The sequence below is a fragment of the Neovison vison genome, chromosome 5 (assembly GCF_020171115.1).
Source record: "Neovison vison isolate M4711 chromosome 5, ASM_NN_V1, whole genome shotgun sequence".
Taxonomy (NCBI): Eukaryota; Metazoa; Chordata; class Mammalia; order Carnivora; family Mustelidae; genus Neogale; species Neogale vison.
Window position 1 is genome coordinate 110,528,630 of NC_058095.1, and position 20,297 is coordinate 110,548,926.

General features: G+C 37.4%; 1 protein-coding gene across 2 annotated transcripts in view; it reads right to left on the reverse strand.

Annotated features, from left to right (window-relative positions):
* The window catches only part of COG3 (component of oligomeric golgi complex 3), an 81,094-nt gene that overhangs the window by 4,230 nt on the left and 56,567 nt on the right, over positions 1-20,297 (reverse strand). Inside the window, exons 16-22 of one of the 2 annotated variants that reach the window (XM_044249755.1) lie at positions 18,669-18,758; positions 15,450-15,570; positions 12,762-12,850; positions 12,518-12,652; positions 7,320-7,395; positions 2,576-2,703; positions 1,431-1,529 (exon numbers count right to left, since the gene is read on the reverse strand). In XM_044249755.1, the coding sequence (XP_044105690.1) occupies positions 1,431-1,529; positions 2,576-2,703; positions 7,320-7,395; positions 12,518-12,652; positions 12,762-12,850; positions 15,450-15,570; positions 18,669-18,758 (738 nt within the window). Of the gene's footprint in view, positions 1-1,430; positions 1,530-2,575; positions 2,704-6,365; positions 7,200-7,319; positions 7,396-12,517; positions 12,653-12,761; positions 12,851-15,449; positions 15,571-18,668; positions 18,759-20,297 lie in introns of those variants that run through there. The other variant, XM_044249756.1, reaches the window with a different exon arrangement.

Here is a 20,297-nt window from a genome sequence, read left to right on the forward strand (position 1 = left end):
CCGAGCAGAGAGCCTGCTTCCCTCTCTCCCTTTCTCTCTGCCTGCTTCTCCGTCTACTTGTGGTCTCTCTCTGTCAAATAAATAAATAAAATCTTAAAAAAAAAAAGTCTGATAAGAGAAAGAAGCCAGTCATAAAAGGCCATGTATTATATGATTCCATTTAATGAAATGTCCACAGTGAACAAATCCACAGAGACAAAAAGTAAATTACAGAAGATGGAGGAGTGGGGATCCTGCTAAAGGGTATGAGGTTTCTTTTGAGTCGGACAAGAAAACGTTCTGGAATTAGATAGTGGTGATGTTGCACAACTTAGTGAATATACTAAAAACCAATGAAATTTTATGGCATATGAGTTCTATGTCAATTAAAAAAAGACTCCATTTCCCTTCCAGCTACACCTTTTCTCTCCCAAAGTGGTAAAACCCCCAAAGACTCACCCTCACTCACTGCCTCTAGTCCCTTCCCCAATTCTCCACCCTCTCTTCTCAGGCTCCCATACCTTACTACTCTCTCCCACACCCTCTAGTCCTGACATATATAAAACTCCTAAGCTATACCAAACTTAAAACCGGAAATAAAATACCCTCCATAGCACCAGCCTACTCCTAATACATAATACATGCTCAAAAATACTTGCTGGCTGTACTGAATGATAAATACAGACTAAGCTCTATATTCAGTTTTTCAAATTTAGGAAGAAGAGAGAAAACAGAAACACTTCTAACATCAAACCCATGAAGTAACTTTATTTCATGTGAAATGTGGGCCTCCTATCATGCATACTGTAAATAAAATTATTCAGCATCCTAAACACCATTATTTGAACTTTTCACAAACAGTTCGCTCATGTTAAACACAGCAATTTTCAATATCAGAAAGGATTAAAAAAAGCAATCAAAATTTATAAAGTCATCACTAAAAATTTGAGAGAGCAATTCAAAGTCTGAATTCTTGCTCATCAGAATAAAATAAGGTACAATTTTAAAATTAAAATTAAAAACATGGGGAGGGAGACAAACCATAAGTGACTCTTAATCTCACGAAACAAACTGTGGGTTGCTGGGGGGAGGGGGGTTAGGAGAAGGGGGGAAGGTTATGGACATTGGGGAGGGTATGTGCTTTTGGGTAAATTGGAAGGGGAGATGAACCATGAGAGACTATGGACTCTGAAAAACAGTCTGAGGGGTTTGAAGTGGTGGGGGGGTTGGGAGGTTGGGGTACCAGGTGGTGGGTATTATAGAGGGCACAGCTTGCATGGAGCACTGGGTGTGGTGAAAAAATAATGAATACTGTTTTTCTGAAAATAAATAAATTGGAAAAAAAAAAATTAAAAACATGGTTACACAAAGACAGACATTACCTACTCAAGTAAAATAACCAAATAATCAAGAATAAAAAGTAACAAAAGGATCTTCAGGTGATAGATTACCTGTTCCATAGAAGGACAAGCAATGATGTCCATATCTTCAGGGCTAAACTCTTCCTTTAACAAAACATGGAACTTCTGGAAGACTTGCTGAACATTATTCTTATAAAGAAAGGAAATCCCATTAAATGAGTTACTAGAAACATATGTGATCATCTCAAACATAGAGCACTAAGACTGTTAAATCTTTTTTTAAGTTTTCATTTAAATTCTAGTTAGTTAACATACAGTGTTATATTAGTTTCAGGTGTACAATATGGTAATTTAGCACTTTCATACATTAGTGGGTGCTCATCACAAGTGCCCTCCTTAAACCCCATCACCAATTTCATCCATCTCCCCACCCACCTCCCCTCTGGTAATCATCAGTTTATTCTCTATAGTTAAGAGTCTGTTTCTTGGTTTACCTCTATCTCTCTCTAAGAATATTAAATCTTAATGGTATTTGCCAAACAAGTAGAGGAAATGTATCTTTCATTGGATTACCAAAGACATATAATTCACACTTAATAATTCACATGCTAGCACAACCCAACTAAGCCTTATCAGATAATACTTCCTGGAAAAGCTAAACTCTAGTAAGCCCTGGCCCCCCAGAGAATAATAAGAGCCTTCAGCAGCAATTTCTTACACAAAAGATAATAAAGTTCCCAGACACATAAAACGTACTTTAAAAACCAACCAATGCCTTCAGTAAAGATGTGAGCTCAACACAGAGCTGGAAGTTATGAGCACTAAATTTGCTCTGACATTTAATCCCTTGGCAGCCACTGCAAGCCATTTATTTCCACTACTCACCAGTAAAATGAAGCGTAATTCCTGAAATGCTGCTTTCTCAAGTACTGGGCCACAATCAATGTTAGGGTCTGATGACTTATTTATTTACTAATTTGTACTTTAAGGTCAAAATTACCTTGTCGCCAAAGGTAACAACATAAAGAACTTAAGACAAAGGCTGGGGTGGATATGATCAGGCCAGTGCTGGCTTTGTAATCCTCTCAGGAATTACAGTGATTATTAATCAACTTTACTAGAACAGTATACTAACACTTTTAAATGTCTACAGGAAGAGGAAAATGGTAGACAAGGCAAGAAATGAAAACTTGAGGAGACTGGACAACATTCAAGTAAAATATCACAATACTCACCCTTACAGGTTTAAACAAGATGAACTCTGTGTCTTTATTGGATAGGTACAATGACATACTTCTCAAAGTCAGAGGCAGCTTTGCTTTTATTGTCTTGTAGGCATTTGCTACAAGGTCACTGACCTTTGCTGGAAAGAATAAACCTCATTACTGTTACAAAGAAAAAGAGAAGAAACACTTCCATTTTCATTAAGAGGGGAATAAGGGGAGAGAAAAACAGCAGAAGAAAGGACTCAATTTCTCCCAAAATTTTCTTTCCTTTATCCTGTTTACTCACAAGTCCTATAAACATTCATTATCTTCTACATACAAAACTCTACTCCCCAAGGGTAAGGCAGTAAAAGAACTCCTCCAATACCCTTCATAGGGGCTATACTATGGAGCCTTTGGAATTCAGAGATAGTTAAGATAAAATAAAAAATTATCTGCAGAGAGACACAAGTAAGAATCACTTCATTATGAATGAGCGTATTCATTTACAGAAGCGACTCACAGCAAGAGATGCTCTCTTGTCTTGTGGGATGATTCTGGAAACATCCACACATATTTAACGGTAACTAAAAATCCAACTGTTACTTTTTTTTTTTTAAGATTTTATTTATTTATTTGAGAGATCTAGCACGCACACTCGCACATGAGTAAGAGGAGGAGGAGAGGGAGAGGGACAAGGAGACTCTGCTAAGTGTGGATCCTAACATAGGGCTCTATCCCAGGACCCTGAGATCATGACCTGGGCCAAAACCAAGATCACACACTCAACTAACTGACTGAGCCACCCAGGTGCCCCCATCTGTTACAATCTTACACTGTATTATCAGAAAGGGGACAGAATTCCAGAAAACTATAACTGAAATAATTATGTAGGCTAAGTGTAGTGTCTGAAAAGAAGTACAAATGGAAAAGAAGAGTAGTTATCTTTATGAGGTCATTTAAAAGAGGAAACTACCTAGAAAGCTATGAAGAAAAAGACTGATTCATAATTACAAAGACCTTCAACTTCACTCATAATTAAAAAATATATATATTAAAACAACTGAGGTATTTTCAGATTGGTAAAAATCACTAAGACCGTGAGTACCCACCCACATTTGGTAAGGGTGTGCAGAAACAAGCCTTCTTACTCACTGCTGCTTGGAGTATAAACCAGGCAATGTTTAGCAAAACTGAAACTACACATATATTCTATCACTTAACTAAACTCTGCTGCTAGAAATTTACCTTACAGATATACTTACAAAATACCAAGATACATGTATACAGGGACATCTATTAAATAATGGATGGGGGGAAAAAAAACTAAAAATATTTTAACAATGAACAGAATTATTAAAGAAATTATGCTAGAGTGCTGCGTGCCATGCACCATTAAAGAGAATGCAGAGAGCCAGATATGCCAGTACAGAAACGGCTCCAAGACACCAAGTTAAAAAAAAAAAAAAATGACAACAACAAGGAATATGGTCTAATCTTATTTGTACAAAATTTTTAAAGTCCAGAGACGCCAGTACATATATAACAATTCAGGAAAAGACACTATTAATAGTGGCTACCTTTGAGAGGGCTGGTTTGGTGATAAAAAACAGAATTACTTTTAATTTTATAATTTTTCATAGCCCAAATTTTACACTATATTAAAAACTTTTTTTTTTTTAATTAAAAAGGGTTGTGGTACAGCAGGGTAAGAAAATACCAATGCTCTCAAGAAAGAACAAACAATCAAGGAATTGTTTATTTTTCATAAAATAGATGAAAGCTTCTTTAGGACACTTAATTCCATGGGCTCTAGTTCCATCCTCACTAACACACTTCAAGAATCCCTAAGTCAGGGCGCCTGGGTGGCTCAGTGGGTTAAGCAGCTGCCTTCGGCTCAGGTCATGATCTTGGGGTCCTGGGATCGAGTCCCGCATCGGGCTCTCTGCTCAGCGGGGAGCCTGCTTCCTCCTCTCTCTCTGCCTGCCTCTCTGCCTACTTGTGATCTCTCTCTGTCAAATAAATAAATAAAATCTTAAAAAAAAAAAAAAAAAAGAATCCCTAAGTCAGTTTCCAGAGGCCTTGATCACCAAATGGTTGGTGTGAAGCCTAGCAAACACAGCCCTCTGAGGGCACTTAATGAAGGTATATTTCTCAGAGTAAATTAACAAATCAGCACCTTAACTTACAACTCAATCTCCTCTGAGTTTATCATGAAATGATCCCCAGGAACCTGATCAAGACTGCATGAACCAGTCACCTTGGGTTTCCAGGGCCCTAGACAAGTCCCTAGGTTGTTCCTGATGCTCTCACCCAAAGGCCCAAACATCCCTGACATTGCAGTGTGAGCGTCTTGTCCTAGAGATGAAGAAAAAGCAACTCCACAGCTCCTCGCAGCTACACGGAACAGAAGATACAAGAATGGAGTGAACTGGAGTGCCACTGCTCTCTCTGCCAAGCCCTCCTCCTTTAGAAAGACAGGGAAGGGGTTAATGACAAAGCAGCAAGCCCTGCTGCAATATGTCCTGTCATCAGCTTCCTCTCATCCACTCCTGCTTTACTAATGACTGCGCTTGTAATGCTGGAGAGCACAATACACCTAACACCGGGAGCTCCACTCGGATCCCACTTGAGAAAATGACAGCCCCTGTTTTGAGTGAAAGGGGATCTTTCCAAAGAGGAAAGAAAAATACATTAATAATGCATCAAGCCCCTGGGCTTAGCTATATTAAGTACACCTAGGCCTGTTTGTTGGTTTCTACCTATTTTAAGAAAGATTTATTGCACCCAAGAGTTTCATTTACATAAACATTCAAAATAAAGTCAGCTCCTATTTCTACATAAGTTCTATCAAAGACTGAAACCTTGAGCCAAAGTCCCAATTAATACAAAGGTTGTCAGAATTCCTTCTAGAATTGTGCTGAGTTATGGAGTGACAAGTGCGCTCCTGACTGTGAGAGGTCAGAACCGGCGGATACTACCACAGCCAGCTATGATTAGAGTTTCCAGGGTGGGGGCACCTGGGTGGCTCAGAGCCGTGAGGTCAAGGCCTGTCCGGCTCTGTGAGGATCTTGCTCAAGATTCTCTCTCTCTCCCCCTCCCCACCACCCCTCCCTACCTGCATGCTTTTGCACGCTTTCTCTAAAAATAAATAAAATCCATTTTAAAAAGAAAGTCCAGTGTTATCAATAAAATAAACTGGTTTTCTTTCTTCTGACAGAATGTACTACTGCATCAAGTATGATCTCAGTTTGGTAAGATGTTATTTCAATCTCACATGATACAAAGGTTTAGTAACCCTTGTAAACAGTACAACAGTTACTGTCTCCATCACAGGTAAACAAAAGACCTAAAGCAGTGACAATGTTCATATGCAATAAAGCAAATCAATGCAAACCCATACTGACATCATCAAAGTTCTTATGACAAATTGTTGAAATAAAATCCTCTCTTCCATTCAAATACAACTGATAATTCAGTATATTTACAAATCCTCCTCCGAGATGCACAGCTACTCTTTTAGCTTCTTAGTTCTAGTTCAACTTCAAATTATCCTGAGCCATTATTAAGAATAACCAAAAATTTTTAGAACGGCCTCAATTCTTTTCCCCAAAAGAAATAAGTACCTGACAAACATATCATTCTGTCAATAAGGAAAACCAATCATATTAAAATCCTAACACTAGAGGCACCTGGGTGGCTCAGCTGGTTAAGCAACAGCCTTCGGCTCAGGTCATGAACCTAGAGTCCCAGGATCAAGTTCCACATCAGGCTCCCTGCTAGGCAGGGAGTCTGCTTCTCCCTCTGACCTCTCCCCTCTCATGACGTGTCTCTCTCATTCTCTCTCTCACTCTTAAATAAATAAATACAATCTTAAACAAAAAAAAACCCTAATACTAGATTGGGTGCCTGTAGACAGTCAATTTCTTATGGATGCTAAACCTGAATTTCGATCTCTCTCATTTTCAGCAAAAAGTTGCCCTACCAACATAATACAGCTTATCCATAATTAAAACACGAATTCTTTTACCATTTTGCCCTTTTTGGTTTCAAAAGATCTCTATCCTGATGTAGGCCAGGGACCAGCCAGAAATACTAATCCTCTACAATGATTTATTCTGGCTTAACAGCAACTTAAAATGCCACAAAATGAACCAAAAGTAACCCCCAAAGGTCTGATTCTAAATGTCTGAGGTCTAATGCTAAAGATTAAAAAAAAAAAGAAAAAACCCTTTGGCACAGAAAAATTTACATTTAGGAAAGAGTAAAACTAGGAGCATCTCAAGCACATCCGCCAATCAGACAGGGATACTGTCTGCCAACTCCCCAATGACACCACAATTTTTATAATTTTTCTGAACATTCTAAAAATGTTAACAGAGGATATAACTTGCATAAAATGTGAAACAAAGTAATGACCAACATCCTTCATCTAATACTTGAGAACAGTAGCATTTCCTCCCTAATTTCAGACTATCAAACACGGTACTTTCATCAAAGCTCTAACAACAACAAAAAGCAGATTTCCATGTAAGCCATGTTTTATTTTTAACTCTGCGTGTATTTTTTCTTTTTAATTCTTCTTTCCTTGAAAAATGCTTTTTGAAATGCAAGTAGTGCTGGACCATTAAGACCTGTCAGCTCCAAACTGCACCTAGTATCAACAAAAAGCACAGCAGAAGTAGGAAACCAACTCCAAGCTGTCAGATACTATATAAATGCAAATTAATCAACAGCTAAAAAAAGAAATCCCCGGGGGGTAAAACGTGAATACCTGGCTGTGCCCAAGGCTGCTGTGAAAGCCTATACTTGGGTCCTCCCTGACTGGCCATCGTCTTTAATGCTGAAACCTGTGAGACAAGACAAAAAGAAAAACGTTTCTTTTCATTTCACGGCTCTCCGAGGACATACAACACCATCTGGACATATTAAAACATAATGATAGTCAAATGTGCAATCCTAAAAAACTGCATCATAACTCATAATCCTTCCAACTAATAACACATTTTAGAAAACTTTTGTGATTTCAAGGCATCTGCTGTCTTGCAAAAAAACACCACTGATGTTCTGAGGTATTCTGCCTGAAACATTTTAGAGATGGAAGACAAAACTGAGGACAAAACCGGTCCCTTTTCAAGTGAACTGTTATGTCAACATTTAATTATTATTGTATGCTGTTAGGAAAATGTCACCCCAGCAGGACAAAATCTCCTTTACATACCTAGAGATTCCTTTTCTTTATTATATCTCAGGCAGAGAGAATGTTACGAAAACAAACAAGATTTTCAAATAGCATCAAAGTGCTAGAGGCAGACCAACCAGTGCTATAGGCAGACTCCAATGCCCACCCTTTGTTCATGCCCCTTTTATTCCTCAGCCATTAGTACAGAGCAGCAAATAAAAAAATGTGCATTTGGCTGCTTAGACAAGACTGCTCTTAAGATGTTCTCAAGATGGAAAACCATGGTGGGGTATATGGTAACTAAGGTGTAATTGGGGAAGGTGAAGGACAGAAACCACATAAAACATTTTTTTAAACAGACTGTTAGGTACCAAAGGTGCAGGCTGTGACCTTGGCCTCACCAGAGAGTCTCATTAGAAAAATCTGAGAACCAAAACTTTCGATTAAAGAAGGCCACAAAAATATTTAGGCGGAACACAGGCACAAGACAGAATACAATGCTAAGTAAGCTCACAGGCCTTTGCTCATGCTGCACATGTGTATAAAATCACCCCTTTCCTACTATCTATCCCTCTTGATATCTTTACTTTCTTATTGTGAGATGCAGTTTTAAAGAACAAATTATACATATTATAGATTAGACAATGCTAAAAGAAAAACATGTTCGTTTCCTATGTATTATCCGAAATCTTCTCCAACATAAATAAACATACTAACGTGTCTACATTTACAAAACAGGAACATAGTGCTCTGACATCTTTTTTCCCCACCTAACTCTAAATTCTGGACATTTTTCAGAATTTATTTCCAACACTGAAATAAAACATTATGTTTTATTAATAATGGCTACCTATTATTCCATTGATTGTTCCAGAATTTAACCAAGTTCATAATGATATATATGCTGTCTGTTTAGACTGTATTAATTATTTTTATATTAAGGAGAAAGACAAACTTACATATCCATGTCTATTTACTATCTAGGTAACATACTTCCCTTTAAGTCAAACTGCAGGGAATATTTTCTTGAAAAGTTTTCCCCAACTAGCCCTATCTTTCAAAAACCCTACGAGATGAACACAGACCCACGGTCTCATGATGACACTGCTTTACACCTCATAATGTTTACGTATTTTCTACCTTGATTTCCCATTAGGTTATTAAGTCCTTGAGAACAAAAATTAAATTTATAGGTCAAATTCTGTTACATGCACTACAATCAAGAAAAAAAAATTTATATTTACAGTGTTGCTGAGGAATTAATAACACTTCAGAGGGACTATTAAGAATAAACTTGTAGGGCACCTGAGTGGCTCAGATGGTTAAGCGTCTGACTCTTGGTTTTCGGCTCATGTCATGTCAGGGTTGTGAGACTAAGCACTGAGCCTGCTTGAGATTCTCTCTCCCCTCTGCCCCTCTACCCCCCATCCCCCACCAAATAAACTCAAAATACTTCAATAAATTGCTTGGGGAAAAAATGAATATTGCTAAATACAAGTCTTGAGTTTTTCAGCATAAACTGGTCCCACTAGGGGGAAACACTTTGAGCTTCATTATGAACTTGAAATGTACTTCCTTTAAAATGCGTTTATTCAGAATTTTTCCTAAAGCAAAACCTGCACTTCAAATTTGTCATATTTTCCTGTAACATTTCTGCAGCATTTAAAGTACTATTACATATATGATCTTCTTTTGGTCCTTATAATAACCTTCAGTTGGGAAGAGGGATACCGTAGCTATCTCTGATGAAGAGATTAGAAAATCAAGACTTGGAGAATCTACCTTGCTACCATTTTACTCAGGAGGTGACAAAGGGGGGCTAGAGCTCAGCTTTCTGGAGTCTAAACTCTGTTCTTTCTACCACACCCATGACCAGTCCAATCCCTAACTTAAGGGTTCGTTTCATGCAATATTCAGTATAATGAAATTCGAAGAAAACAGAAAGTATCAACAGTTTTTTGGTGTGCCTGGGTGGCTCAGTGAATTAAGTGTCTGCCTTTGGCTCAGGTCATGATCCCAGGGTCCTGGGATCAAGTCCTGCCTTGGCCTTCCAGCTCGGCAGGGAGTCTGCTTCTCCCTCTCCCCCCTCCCCCCCACCCCCAGTTTGTGCGCTCTCTCTCTGTCAAATAAATAAATAAAAACTTTGGGGGGAAAATAAAAGGAAAGAAAAAGTATCAACAGTTTTTGTGTTTAACAGAAGATACTTGACCCAAATTATTTTCCTATGAACTTCTACCCCCAACACTTAGAACAGTGTTATACTCCCTAGGGCCACCAAATACTTAGAAAAAAGATTATTTTTCAAGGAGCAGGAAATAGGATATGTTCTTTTAGAATTTATTTCTTTTTCTTAAGAAACTTCATTAGTTGTACCAAAATATCAGGGAAGATGTTTATACTAGTCAGATTAAGTTTGTAGAAATGATTGTCTTATATACATTGGGTCACTCTGGATAACTTTAGTTTCTCATTCTGTGAAACGAAGATGTTTTACTTACTCTAGGTGCCAGAGATGTAATGAGAATTAATGAAAACAAAGCATCTCAACAAGGAGAGTCAAGGAAGGTGCTACATAAAGATCAATTCACAGCAAGTAAAAAAAGGACTAGAATCACACCCTGAATCTTTACGCTCAAATACAAGTCTTCAAAGAGCCTAAGAATGTTCTCTACACTCACACAGTTTTATTATGCAAACCCACATGTATTCTAAAAATCAGCCCAAACTGTTCTCAGCTGAGAACATTTGTTGATGAGGCTTACATCCAAATGGTAAAATCCTGAGACCTACAAGCATACGTCCAAATTGAAGATGAAATACTGTTCCCTTTCTGCACCTATGGATGCTGCTCTCTTGCAATCATTTATCAAGGTACAATCACGGGCTGCCTTATAAGACGCCAACGATAAAGGGGCACAAGATTCTGCACTTGCAGATTTACCTTTAAAGAAAATCATTTTAAAGTTTTAAAATCATTTATTCTGTGTCTGCTATTCAGAATACTAGTAACATCCACCAGATAAAAGTAGAAAAATGTCTGGTCCACAAAGTCTAACAAGCAATGTCCTAAACGATCACACACATCTGTGTGAACTCTAGTGCTTATGATGTATGCCCTGTGCATGCGTGCATCTTTGTCTCTGAATCACTCCACTCCAGTGGGATGGGGGAAGGGACTGAATTTGGAATAAGATAATGTAAAAGGGATGCTCAGCCCTCTAAGCTGTACTACCTACTAAATATTTTGAACAGACTCTGGAGAGCACTTAGGGACCAAGGTTGAAAAAAGAAAACGAGGCAACAGTGAATGACCTGAGCAAAGATTACACAGACTAAGTAAGGAGGACAGGACTGACTTCTCAATGATGTCAAGAGGCAGGGCCTTTCCCTTTCCGATCCCTCAGGGAGGAGTGTAGAAAGAGAGATGCATGACCGGCTATACAGGAGTCTCCGGTGCAGATGTGTAGCATTCCATGGAAAACCCTATATAATTCAGACTTGGAATACATGTTTTCTACATGAATCTCTAATTTTTAAAAAATGCTCATAGTGTCCAGAGCCTTCCAAAATGCACAATTACAGAGTTATACCAGATTTACCAAACTAACACTACCATCAACTTAGATAGATACATCTGTGAGTTTTCATTCTCTTGACTTTTACAAAGACTGTGCTTTTCCAGAAAAAGCCTTTAATCCTAGATTTCATTATAATCAACTTGCTTATGTCAGAAGATTCATTGTGCAGCTCTGCTATTGCAAAATACTCATCTACAATATTTCCTACCAGTACTAATGTGGATGCTCTCCCAAAAATACATACTACAATCTACAGACTGGCTTCCCATAAGGACAATTTCAGTAAAAACTGTAATGTGCTTATCTGTAAATTACAAAGTATCAATAGTTGCACCATTTTTTAAAATCAAAACCCAGTAGAAACCTTTCTACCACTCCCCCCTTTTAAACTGATGTGGCATAGGAAAAAAACACACACATTCCAAATACTTGTTTGAATGGACTACAACCCAGTAAACAAGTACTATATGCCAATGATAAACAAAAGAGTAGTTTGGCTGCTTAACATTTCTATATCTGCTTTTTTGGGCAATTATTACTATTTTCAGAAACAAGTACCTTCTATCTTTTGAACAAATATCACAGGCTTCAGGCATACCAGCATCGATGGCCCCAGCAAAAAATTACTAACAGATAATCTGCTTAGCTGTCTCCTGGTCATTTCAGAGATACAGTTGGGTCTCCCCAGTTAGGACTTAGGTAAGTAAATTTGAGAGAAAGGGCTGTCATATTTTTACTCTTTTTATAATATACTCTAATTCTGGATAGACAGTAGAGGCTAAATAAATGAAAGCTAATCTCAAGAATTTTTTTTTTAATTTCAAGGCTTTTAAAACATGTTTATGAAGTAAAATCCTTAGTAATGGTACTTAAGCATTTAAAAAAAAAAAAAAAGATTAGGTTGAAACGGAAAAGTCAAAATAGCCATGATCTCATTTTTGCATTGCTGACATTAGCCAGTTGGATGGATTTTAGCCAGGAGACAATATCTGCACTTTTTCTCTTAAAAACAGAAAACTATGCAAGCATATCTAAAAGTCCAAATCAAAAAGCTTCCATTATAGGAAACACAGTGATTTCCTAGATGGAATCATTAAGATTTAGGCTTACTATTTACTGTCTCCTGCCAGAGTTTTCACAAGAGGTTCATTCAAAAGGAAATCTAAGGAAGAATTCAAAATTACTTTATCAAATATGCACCAAGGTCTATACCTTTGTCAGGAACTCCTCCAGCTGCTCTACAAACAGCTTGGTCTGCTGCTGAATAAACTGCTCACAGGCCGATTTCAGATGACGGTCTACATCTTTTTTAGAGTCAAGATAATGTTCTCTTATCTCAGGAGTACCCTTAAAAAGAAGATGACAATTTCCTCCTGTTTTTATGTGCCTAGAAATTACCAGACATGTAAAGAATGCCGTTTATCTCCCACCACCAATGAAACAGACTCCTTCTCACCTCCAACAAGAACTCTATCAAGGCATTGTTGCTATTCAGCCTAAAAAATCTTGGAACAGTCATAGGGTTCAGGATTTTAAATGCTGCATCTGTGAAACAAAATTACTCATCCAGTGAACAGGTACAGTTTTAAAAGAAAAGACGAGTTACCATTTCAGTGTGTTAACGTACACTAGTTATCTATTACTACAAAAGCAAAAGCAGTTTTTCACCAACTCACCTCCATGAATGGAAGAGGGTGGGATTAGTGCCAACCATGGCTGTAGTACCCACACATAGTTATTTTCTAGAAGTCAGACTTGAGAAATGACTATTAATCTCAATTATCCACTTACAGGAAAAAAAAAAAAAAGAGATAAATGGTAACTGATACCTGAAAATTTCACTGCCTTATTTTTATGCTGCTAAATAGATTTTCCAAAAAACATCCATATACTTACCCAGCTTCGTTTGTTGAGTCCCTGGCTGGCACAGAAACTTATTCATTGGAAGCAGAATGAATAAACTACTGTGTCAGCCAGAAAGAAAACACCAAAAGGACGTATTTATCCCTTAACCTCCAGACTAACTAGAATCCACACAAAGTACTAACTGAGGTCTCATTGATGTTCAAATGCAATCAGATATAATGTTAGTTATGAGAGGTTAGAGGTCTGAAAGTAAAGAGAGCAAGTATTCTTAAGTGATAGTAGCAAAAGACCATTTCTTTGCTTTGCCACACTGCAGAAGCCAAGTATGAAATGCTTCCAACCCTGGTTTTTACAAGTACACACCACAACAGTACTAACTACCATGACCCTGATCTTACTGTAAAAGACCGATCAGACTCAGTACTGAGAGTAAAGCTTTGTTTCTGCTGTCTTTTCTACAAGGTAACTTAAAAGACTGTCTGCGACAGCATACAGTAGGATTATATAGGCTTTATGATGTTTTAGGGAAAACAGACTTTAAACGAGTATTTGCCAAAATTTTAGGGCATTTCATTATCTCACACTTCGATGGATCTATATAAGAACTAAGTAAGCAGCAACAAATTATGAATTAGAAAAAAAATGGAAGAAAGTAGATCAGCCTTACTTTGTCCCATCATGTAAATAAAGTTAAGGACTATCAGCCCAAGGCACTCTTCAAGGTTAGGGCACTACTCCCACACCTCACACCAAAAGGACAGAAGGAAATCAACTAGACTGGTTGGGGGATGGAAGCCTCTGATAAGAATAAGCTTAAAAAATATATATGCATTCTATAAAATGGCAAAAACCAGGATATGTGACTACTGTTTAAAAAAAAAAAAATCACAGGGTGCCTAGGAGGCACAGTCAGCTGAGCATCTGACTCTTGGTTTCAGCTCCGGTCACTATCTCTGGGTCCTGAGATCAAACCTAGCCCCTCATTCTCAGGCTCCACATTTAGCAAGGAGTCGCCTTGTCCCTCTTGCTCCCACTCTGCTCCCCTACCCTCTAAAATAAAACAAAATCTTTTTTTTTTTTTTTAATCACAAAATATGAGTAACATACAGGTTTACTATTCAAATTCCAACAGAACCAAAAGGTATTCTCCATGGCGGAAAGGAGAGAACATTAGGAAAAGAAAGAGTAAACTGTTCTAATATGACTCATGATGGCTCTCAGGTGAGTTAAGTCAAGCCCACTATTTTATAAACACAGTCACTAGGGAACTAATAACCAGCTACCCTTGGAAATACCGTATTTGGAGTTCCTCTGAACCAGAGTACAGGAAATAATTTGAGTGACTATTTTCTCAATTCCCCCAATACCTCAGAGAGAAGTTCCATTATATAAACAATGGCTTAAGGCATTAGAACTTAATTTCCTCAGCAATGGTTAAGAAAAGATAAAGTTTAGATTAATTTGTAAGTAAGTAAAGGAAACTAGGGATATTCATAATGTATCCTTAACTGCTTACAATCAACATCTTAGAAAATAACTATTCTGATATTTTAGAAATCATCTATTAATTCAGTCAGAGGCAAATCATTAGGACAGATATGATTCAGTGTCTATTAACAACTCAAAGATCCTACCCACATGATTACCTAACAACCAGCTGATTAAATAATACCAATTAGGCTTACTTGAGCACCTAACGCTCACAAAGCTCTTCAATGTACATTTTCATGCTTAATAATCTCAATAGTTATCGTGACAAGTGGATTCTGCTCATTTCACCTGGGATAGGAAAACTAAAACACCCACCCAAGATCACACAAGAGCCAGGAAATGATGGGCCAGGAACCCAAATCTTTCACTTTTAGAGATCGGAGTACTCCCATTTTACCATTTTACCCAGCTGGCTTCCTGAATTTTCATGAACTGACAAACTCCACTCAATGTTTAAAATCACCCCAATTGGCTGACACTGTTAAGTAGCTGTTACACTGATTTCTCATTTTTTAACTGGTTATGGTAATATGTGGCAGAGTCTAAGAGAAGTAATGCTATATTACAAATTGAAATGCTCAGAAACAGTTCCCTTCATAAAGAAAATACAGCAAGTTAGATGTAATTAGGACGTTGAAAGCTCAGCTCAGTATGAACAAGTAACATGCTCAGCAAGCACAGCATGCAAAAAAAATTGCAGATGAACATAAAATAAACCTATAACCTTTGCTGACACATTTGGACAGGTCAAACACACCCAACTGTGTCAGCCAGGACAATGAAGTACCTCTAGTTTTCTTGAGGTCCAGGGAAATTTCCTTAATGGTGAATTCAGTATGAAATGGAGCAATTTGTTCACGAAGAATCAAAAGATGCTTAATTAAGAAAAGTTGTCCATCAATCTGAGTCTAAATTATAAGACAGAAAAATGGGTATTATCAAAGATTAAATAAAAACATGTAAAACATACAGTGTTATTAATCAACATTAATCTACCGAGGTGTATGGCCCTTAACCTAACTGTATGTACCAATACTCCTTTTGTGGTGCAATGAACTCTCCCCACGTTACCCATGTTAGAATTATCTGGAAAAATCTTGCTGCAAATAACATTGTCACCCACTCATACTTCGTCAGTCCAAGAAAGCAAATCATATAAAAGGTTATAAAGTAACACATTTAGAAAAAGAAATCAAATCTATTTTAACTTGATTTAGAAACAGAAGAGATAAAGTGACCTAATCTTGGCACAGAGCAGGAAATAAAGAAAAGGTCAAAGCATAAACACAACTCTGACCTCTCCTGGTTTTCCAGTTTCTCTTCAAGTACCATGGCTCTATTTGGCCAAAGTGGTTTCAATATCCAGAATATCAGAAATATTCATATTTATACAAAAGGAGCTTCCAAATCCAAAAATGATTTGGGGTTACCATTTTGGATCATCCTGCCACCAACAGAGCAGGATCCACCATATTGGATCATCCTGCCACCAACAGAGTCTATATCCTGAGTCATTACACTTGCATCTGCCCTGGCAGGACCCATCTAGAAGAGTCTTATGATTTAAATTTAGTTCTCAAAGCTCTGACCCAATCCTAAAACAGTGAATAACTGTAACTTTCACTTCCAAAAAAAGTCTGTATATTAACAAGAGCAAGGCTGCATCTGCTCATTCTTCCTGCTTAATCAAGACAGAATATTACTTTGAAAATATTTCTAACATCATACTATATTAGGAAAAGAATAAAATTGTCCTTCAGTAAGCAGCAATAATTTTAAAGGGGTTATTAAACAAACTAACTCCTTTCTAGTGTCTCTCTCTCTCCTCCCTCCTTCTAAATAAACACATAATCAATATGCAAGTATGATTTATTTGATGGAAACTCACTTTGCACTCTGGAACACAGAGCATTAAATAAGTAGGAAGCACTACACATTTTGAATACTTGCTCTATTTTTTAAAAAACTAACAATTCCAAGGGGAAAGAACAGTATAATATAGATTCACTTTACTAAAGCTGCTATAATCCAGCAAACACATTAGGTGTTCAATTCAGTATGGCAACAACTTCCTGCCTTAAGAAGCTAAGACATTAAAAAAAAAAAAAAAAAAAAAAGAAGCTAAGACATTAAGTGGTTATTTTCATTAATCACTTTTTTCTTGAAAGGCAAAAGTACACAAACTCAGCAACAAAAATAAATGAGCTAATGCTTGCCAAATCGAGGGCTTCCCCACACAAACTTAAACCCCTTCTAATATGCAGGAAGCAGAGTTACATAAAACAGGATAGCCTCATAGGGTAAGGATGAAATAATCAAAAAGCCCTTCACTCCTCCCTTTAAAAAAAGGAGGTGGTGCATGAAGACATATAAATTAGGTCATTTTTTTTCCTCCTTATCATCTAAGAACTACATGCTCATTCTAGAAAACTGGAAAATAAAGAAGAGTGTAGTGAAAAAAGGGAAAATCATCCATATTCACCCAAAAGCTTTCAATGTTAATGTTTTACTGAGTGTTTTCATTACATAAAGTCATAATGAATATCTGGTTGTATCTTTTTTTTTTTTTTGGCCTTAACATATTTAAGTTAAATGTTACTGCTTCATTAAAAAAATTAAAGCCTGTGTAATAGTCTACTCTATGAAGTATGCCATAATTTACTTAACCATTTGCCTAACATTAGACATGCTTCCTGATCTCAGGTATTGTAAGAAATGTGAGAGCTCAGGCTTAAAAATACTTTTTAAAAATTAAATCTGCCTGTCTACAACTAACTTTGCATCTTCTTTCCAACATCTAAAAATGTCACTGCAACCTTCCATTCCATGACTGGGAGAATGCAGCAGTCACAATCAGGGGTACAGCTCTCCTAGAAACGAATCCCAAATTCTTTTGAGGGTAGTTTTTTTTTGTCATTTGTTTTTTTTTTTTTTGCTTTCTTTTGTCTTACCCTAATTTATCTAAAGCCTTGAAGTAAGAAATCAAGTTTATAAATCTGTAAGTCCAAAAAGGTTCACAAGTTTGAATACTCCAAACAAGCAAAAAAAGTTTCCCTGGAAACAGCCCCTACAGCTTAGACCCTTTAGGTGACAAACATTTTAATGGACAGTTAAATGAAGCAACATTTTTGATGATGCTATTTAAATATTCTCAGGGCCCCCGGGAGCAGCCTTCAGCCCCAGATCGCTTCTTGATTAAAAACTGTAAGTCATGAAGTCAGGGCAACTACTTCTAGTCATGCAACCCATGGGCCACAGTTCCCTGTCTTCTAAATTGACTTTAGCTGATTTCCTTCAAGTGAGGCCATGCAACTATTTAAAACCATCACTGAAGGGATGATTATAAATTGCTATGTTCCCTTATAAACACTGTTTTGGTCTTTCAGGGAAACAGGAATCTACTACCTTCCCAGCTGCTAAGGCTATAGTAAGAGACCTTTACTCTATAGGATTTAGAACCAAAGTGGCATTTTCAGTACTTTTCAGCAAAGCTGGAACTCCTTCATACAGTGTGGTCTTTATTTAGCACTATAATAATATACAATTGAACCTTCAACAACATGGTTTGAACTACACTGGTCCACTTATACGGCAATTTTTTATAGCATCATACTATAAATGTGTTTTCTCTTCCCTGTGATTTTCTTAATAACATTTTCTTTTCTCTAGCTTACTTTAAGAATATAGTACGTAATACACATAACAGACAAAATAGGTGTTAACTGTTTATGTTATAAGTAAGGCTTTCAGTCAACAGCAGGCTATTAGTAGTTCAGTATTTGAGGAATCAAAAGTTCTACAAGGATTTCAAAATGTGGGGGAAAGGATCTGAGTCCCTGTCTTGTTCAAGGGTCAACTGTTTTAACTTCTCTTCAAGGGCTTCAATTAAATCATATTAAACAAATCCTCCCACCAAAATGGCTTTAAATTTCTGTGTCTACAAATAAATGCTATATTCCACAATATTATTATAGGTAACAATATTTCACCTAACACTTCATCAAACCTTGTTTTTGCTGATAGACTCTGATGCTCCAAGTAACGACTGAATGCAGGCAGACAAGGCTTCCTGTGATAATCCTTGGAACACTGCCCTCTGGTGAAATAAAAGAAAAACATTAACTGAAGTGCTTCACAACACAGGAACAGAGAAATTATATAAACAGAGAACAAGCAATTCAATAATGAATGCTTGCTTGCCCTCATCCACTGGATGAACTTATATTACTGGCAAATATTTCTCCTAGAGTTTCCTATTCCCATGCAAATTACAGAACTACCTGTTGGTCTAGACCAACAGGTAGTTCTGTAATTTGCATCTCTCAAAACTCTCCTGTGACCTTTCAGCAATATTTCCTTAGCACCTATTTCAGGCTAGGCTCTGTGCTAAATGCTGGATGCCCAGTGGTGGGTAGACAAGGCAGATGTGGTTCTGACCCCACCAACTTTAAGACAAAGCCTCAGTAAACCCACTTCTAAAAATGTATCCCAAATAATCAGTATTGTATTATAAAATTCATGCACATGGCTCTTACTACATTATTTAAAACAGCAAAAAAAAAAATCAAATAAATGTTCAGTGATGGGGGAGTCAAGCAATAAAATACTAGTAAATCCAAATTACAGGATACTGTGCATGAAATATAGGAATGCTGAAGGAAGTGGTAAAATTTTTGTAAAATATAATTAGATAAAAACAAAATAATTGGGTTATAAACATCATGTGAAGTATGATTCTTAATTCTGTCATTTCTGTATCTTGTCAAAAGTGTGGCATGTCAGGGTCGCCTGCCGGTCCCTTGCTTCCCTCCCTGCCTCCATTCCACTTGAGATGGAATTAGCATGGAGGAATATGAGCAAAATATTTATTATGAGGCCACAATCCTGGGTCCTGATCTTTACTTGATGCTGTTCTCCTTTTGTACTGCTTCCCTGTCAGTTGTCTCCTATGCAGCTTCTGTAGTAAGAAAAGATTAGGGATGCCTCTTGCTAGGTCACTGCTCCTGCCTGAGGAAGACCGAAGATCAGCAGCCTCGACTAAGACCAACTCTTCCCCCGCTCAGTCTTAATGCGTTTTTCACTAGACTTGGCTTTCCTCACCTTAGATGGTTAAAAGAGAGAGGAATAAGATTCAGACATAGCTATGTTAAAAAAAAAAAAAAAACAGGCAGTCCCAGAAGATAAAATAAAAACAGGCAGAGTTGCGTCCTCAGGTCTACCCTACTGTTTGGCTCAAATCGCTCTTTAGCACCAAAAAGGCTTCACTAGGGTCTGTGATGACAATGTGTTCTGTGTGGAACACGACCCCATGTGCCCCCCGGGATCCCAGCTCTACTCTAGGGAGCTTCCTAATCCTAGCCTCATACCATCATTGAGTACTCCTGCTAGGGAACCTGGGGAAGAGGAGATTCCAAAGTCCAAACTTCCCTCTAGAAGACAACTCATTAGCTGGACAAAAAGGCTGAGACATCTAACTGTAGAGGTGATCTTGCCGCATCCTAAAAGTCCCAGAATAGGCCAAAAGGTATTTTCTGGTTAAATTTCAAAATCTCTGCAAGTACAAACTCCAATAACTATGTAGCTTAAAATAGATATACTAAGTACTATGCACTCTACTGAACCAATGAAACTGTGC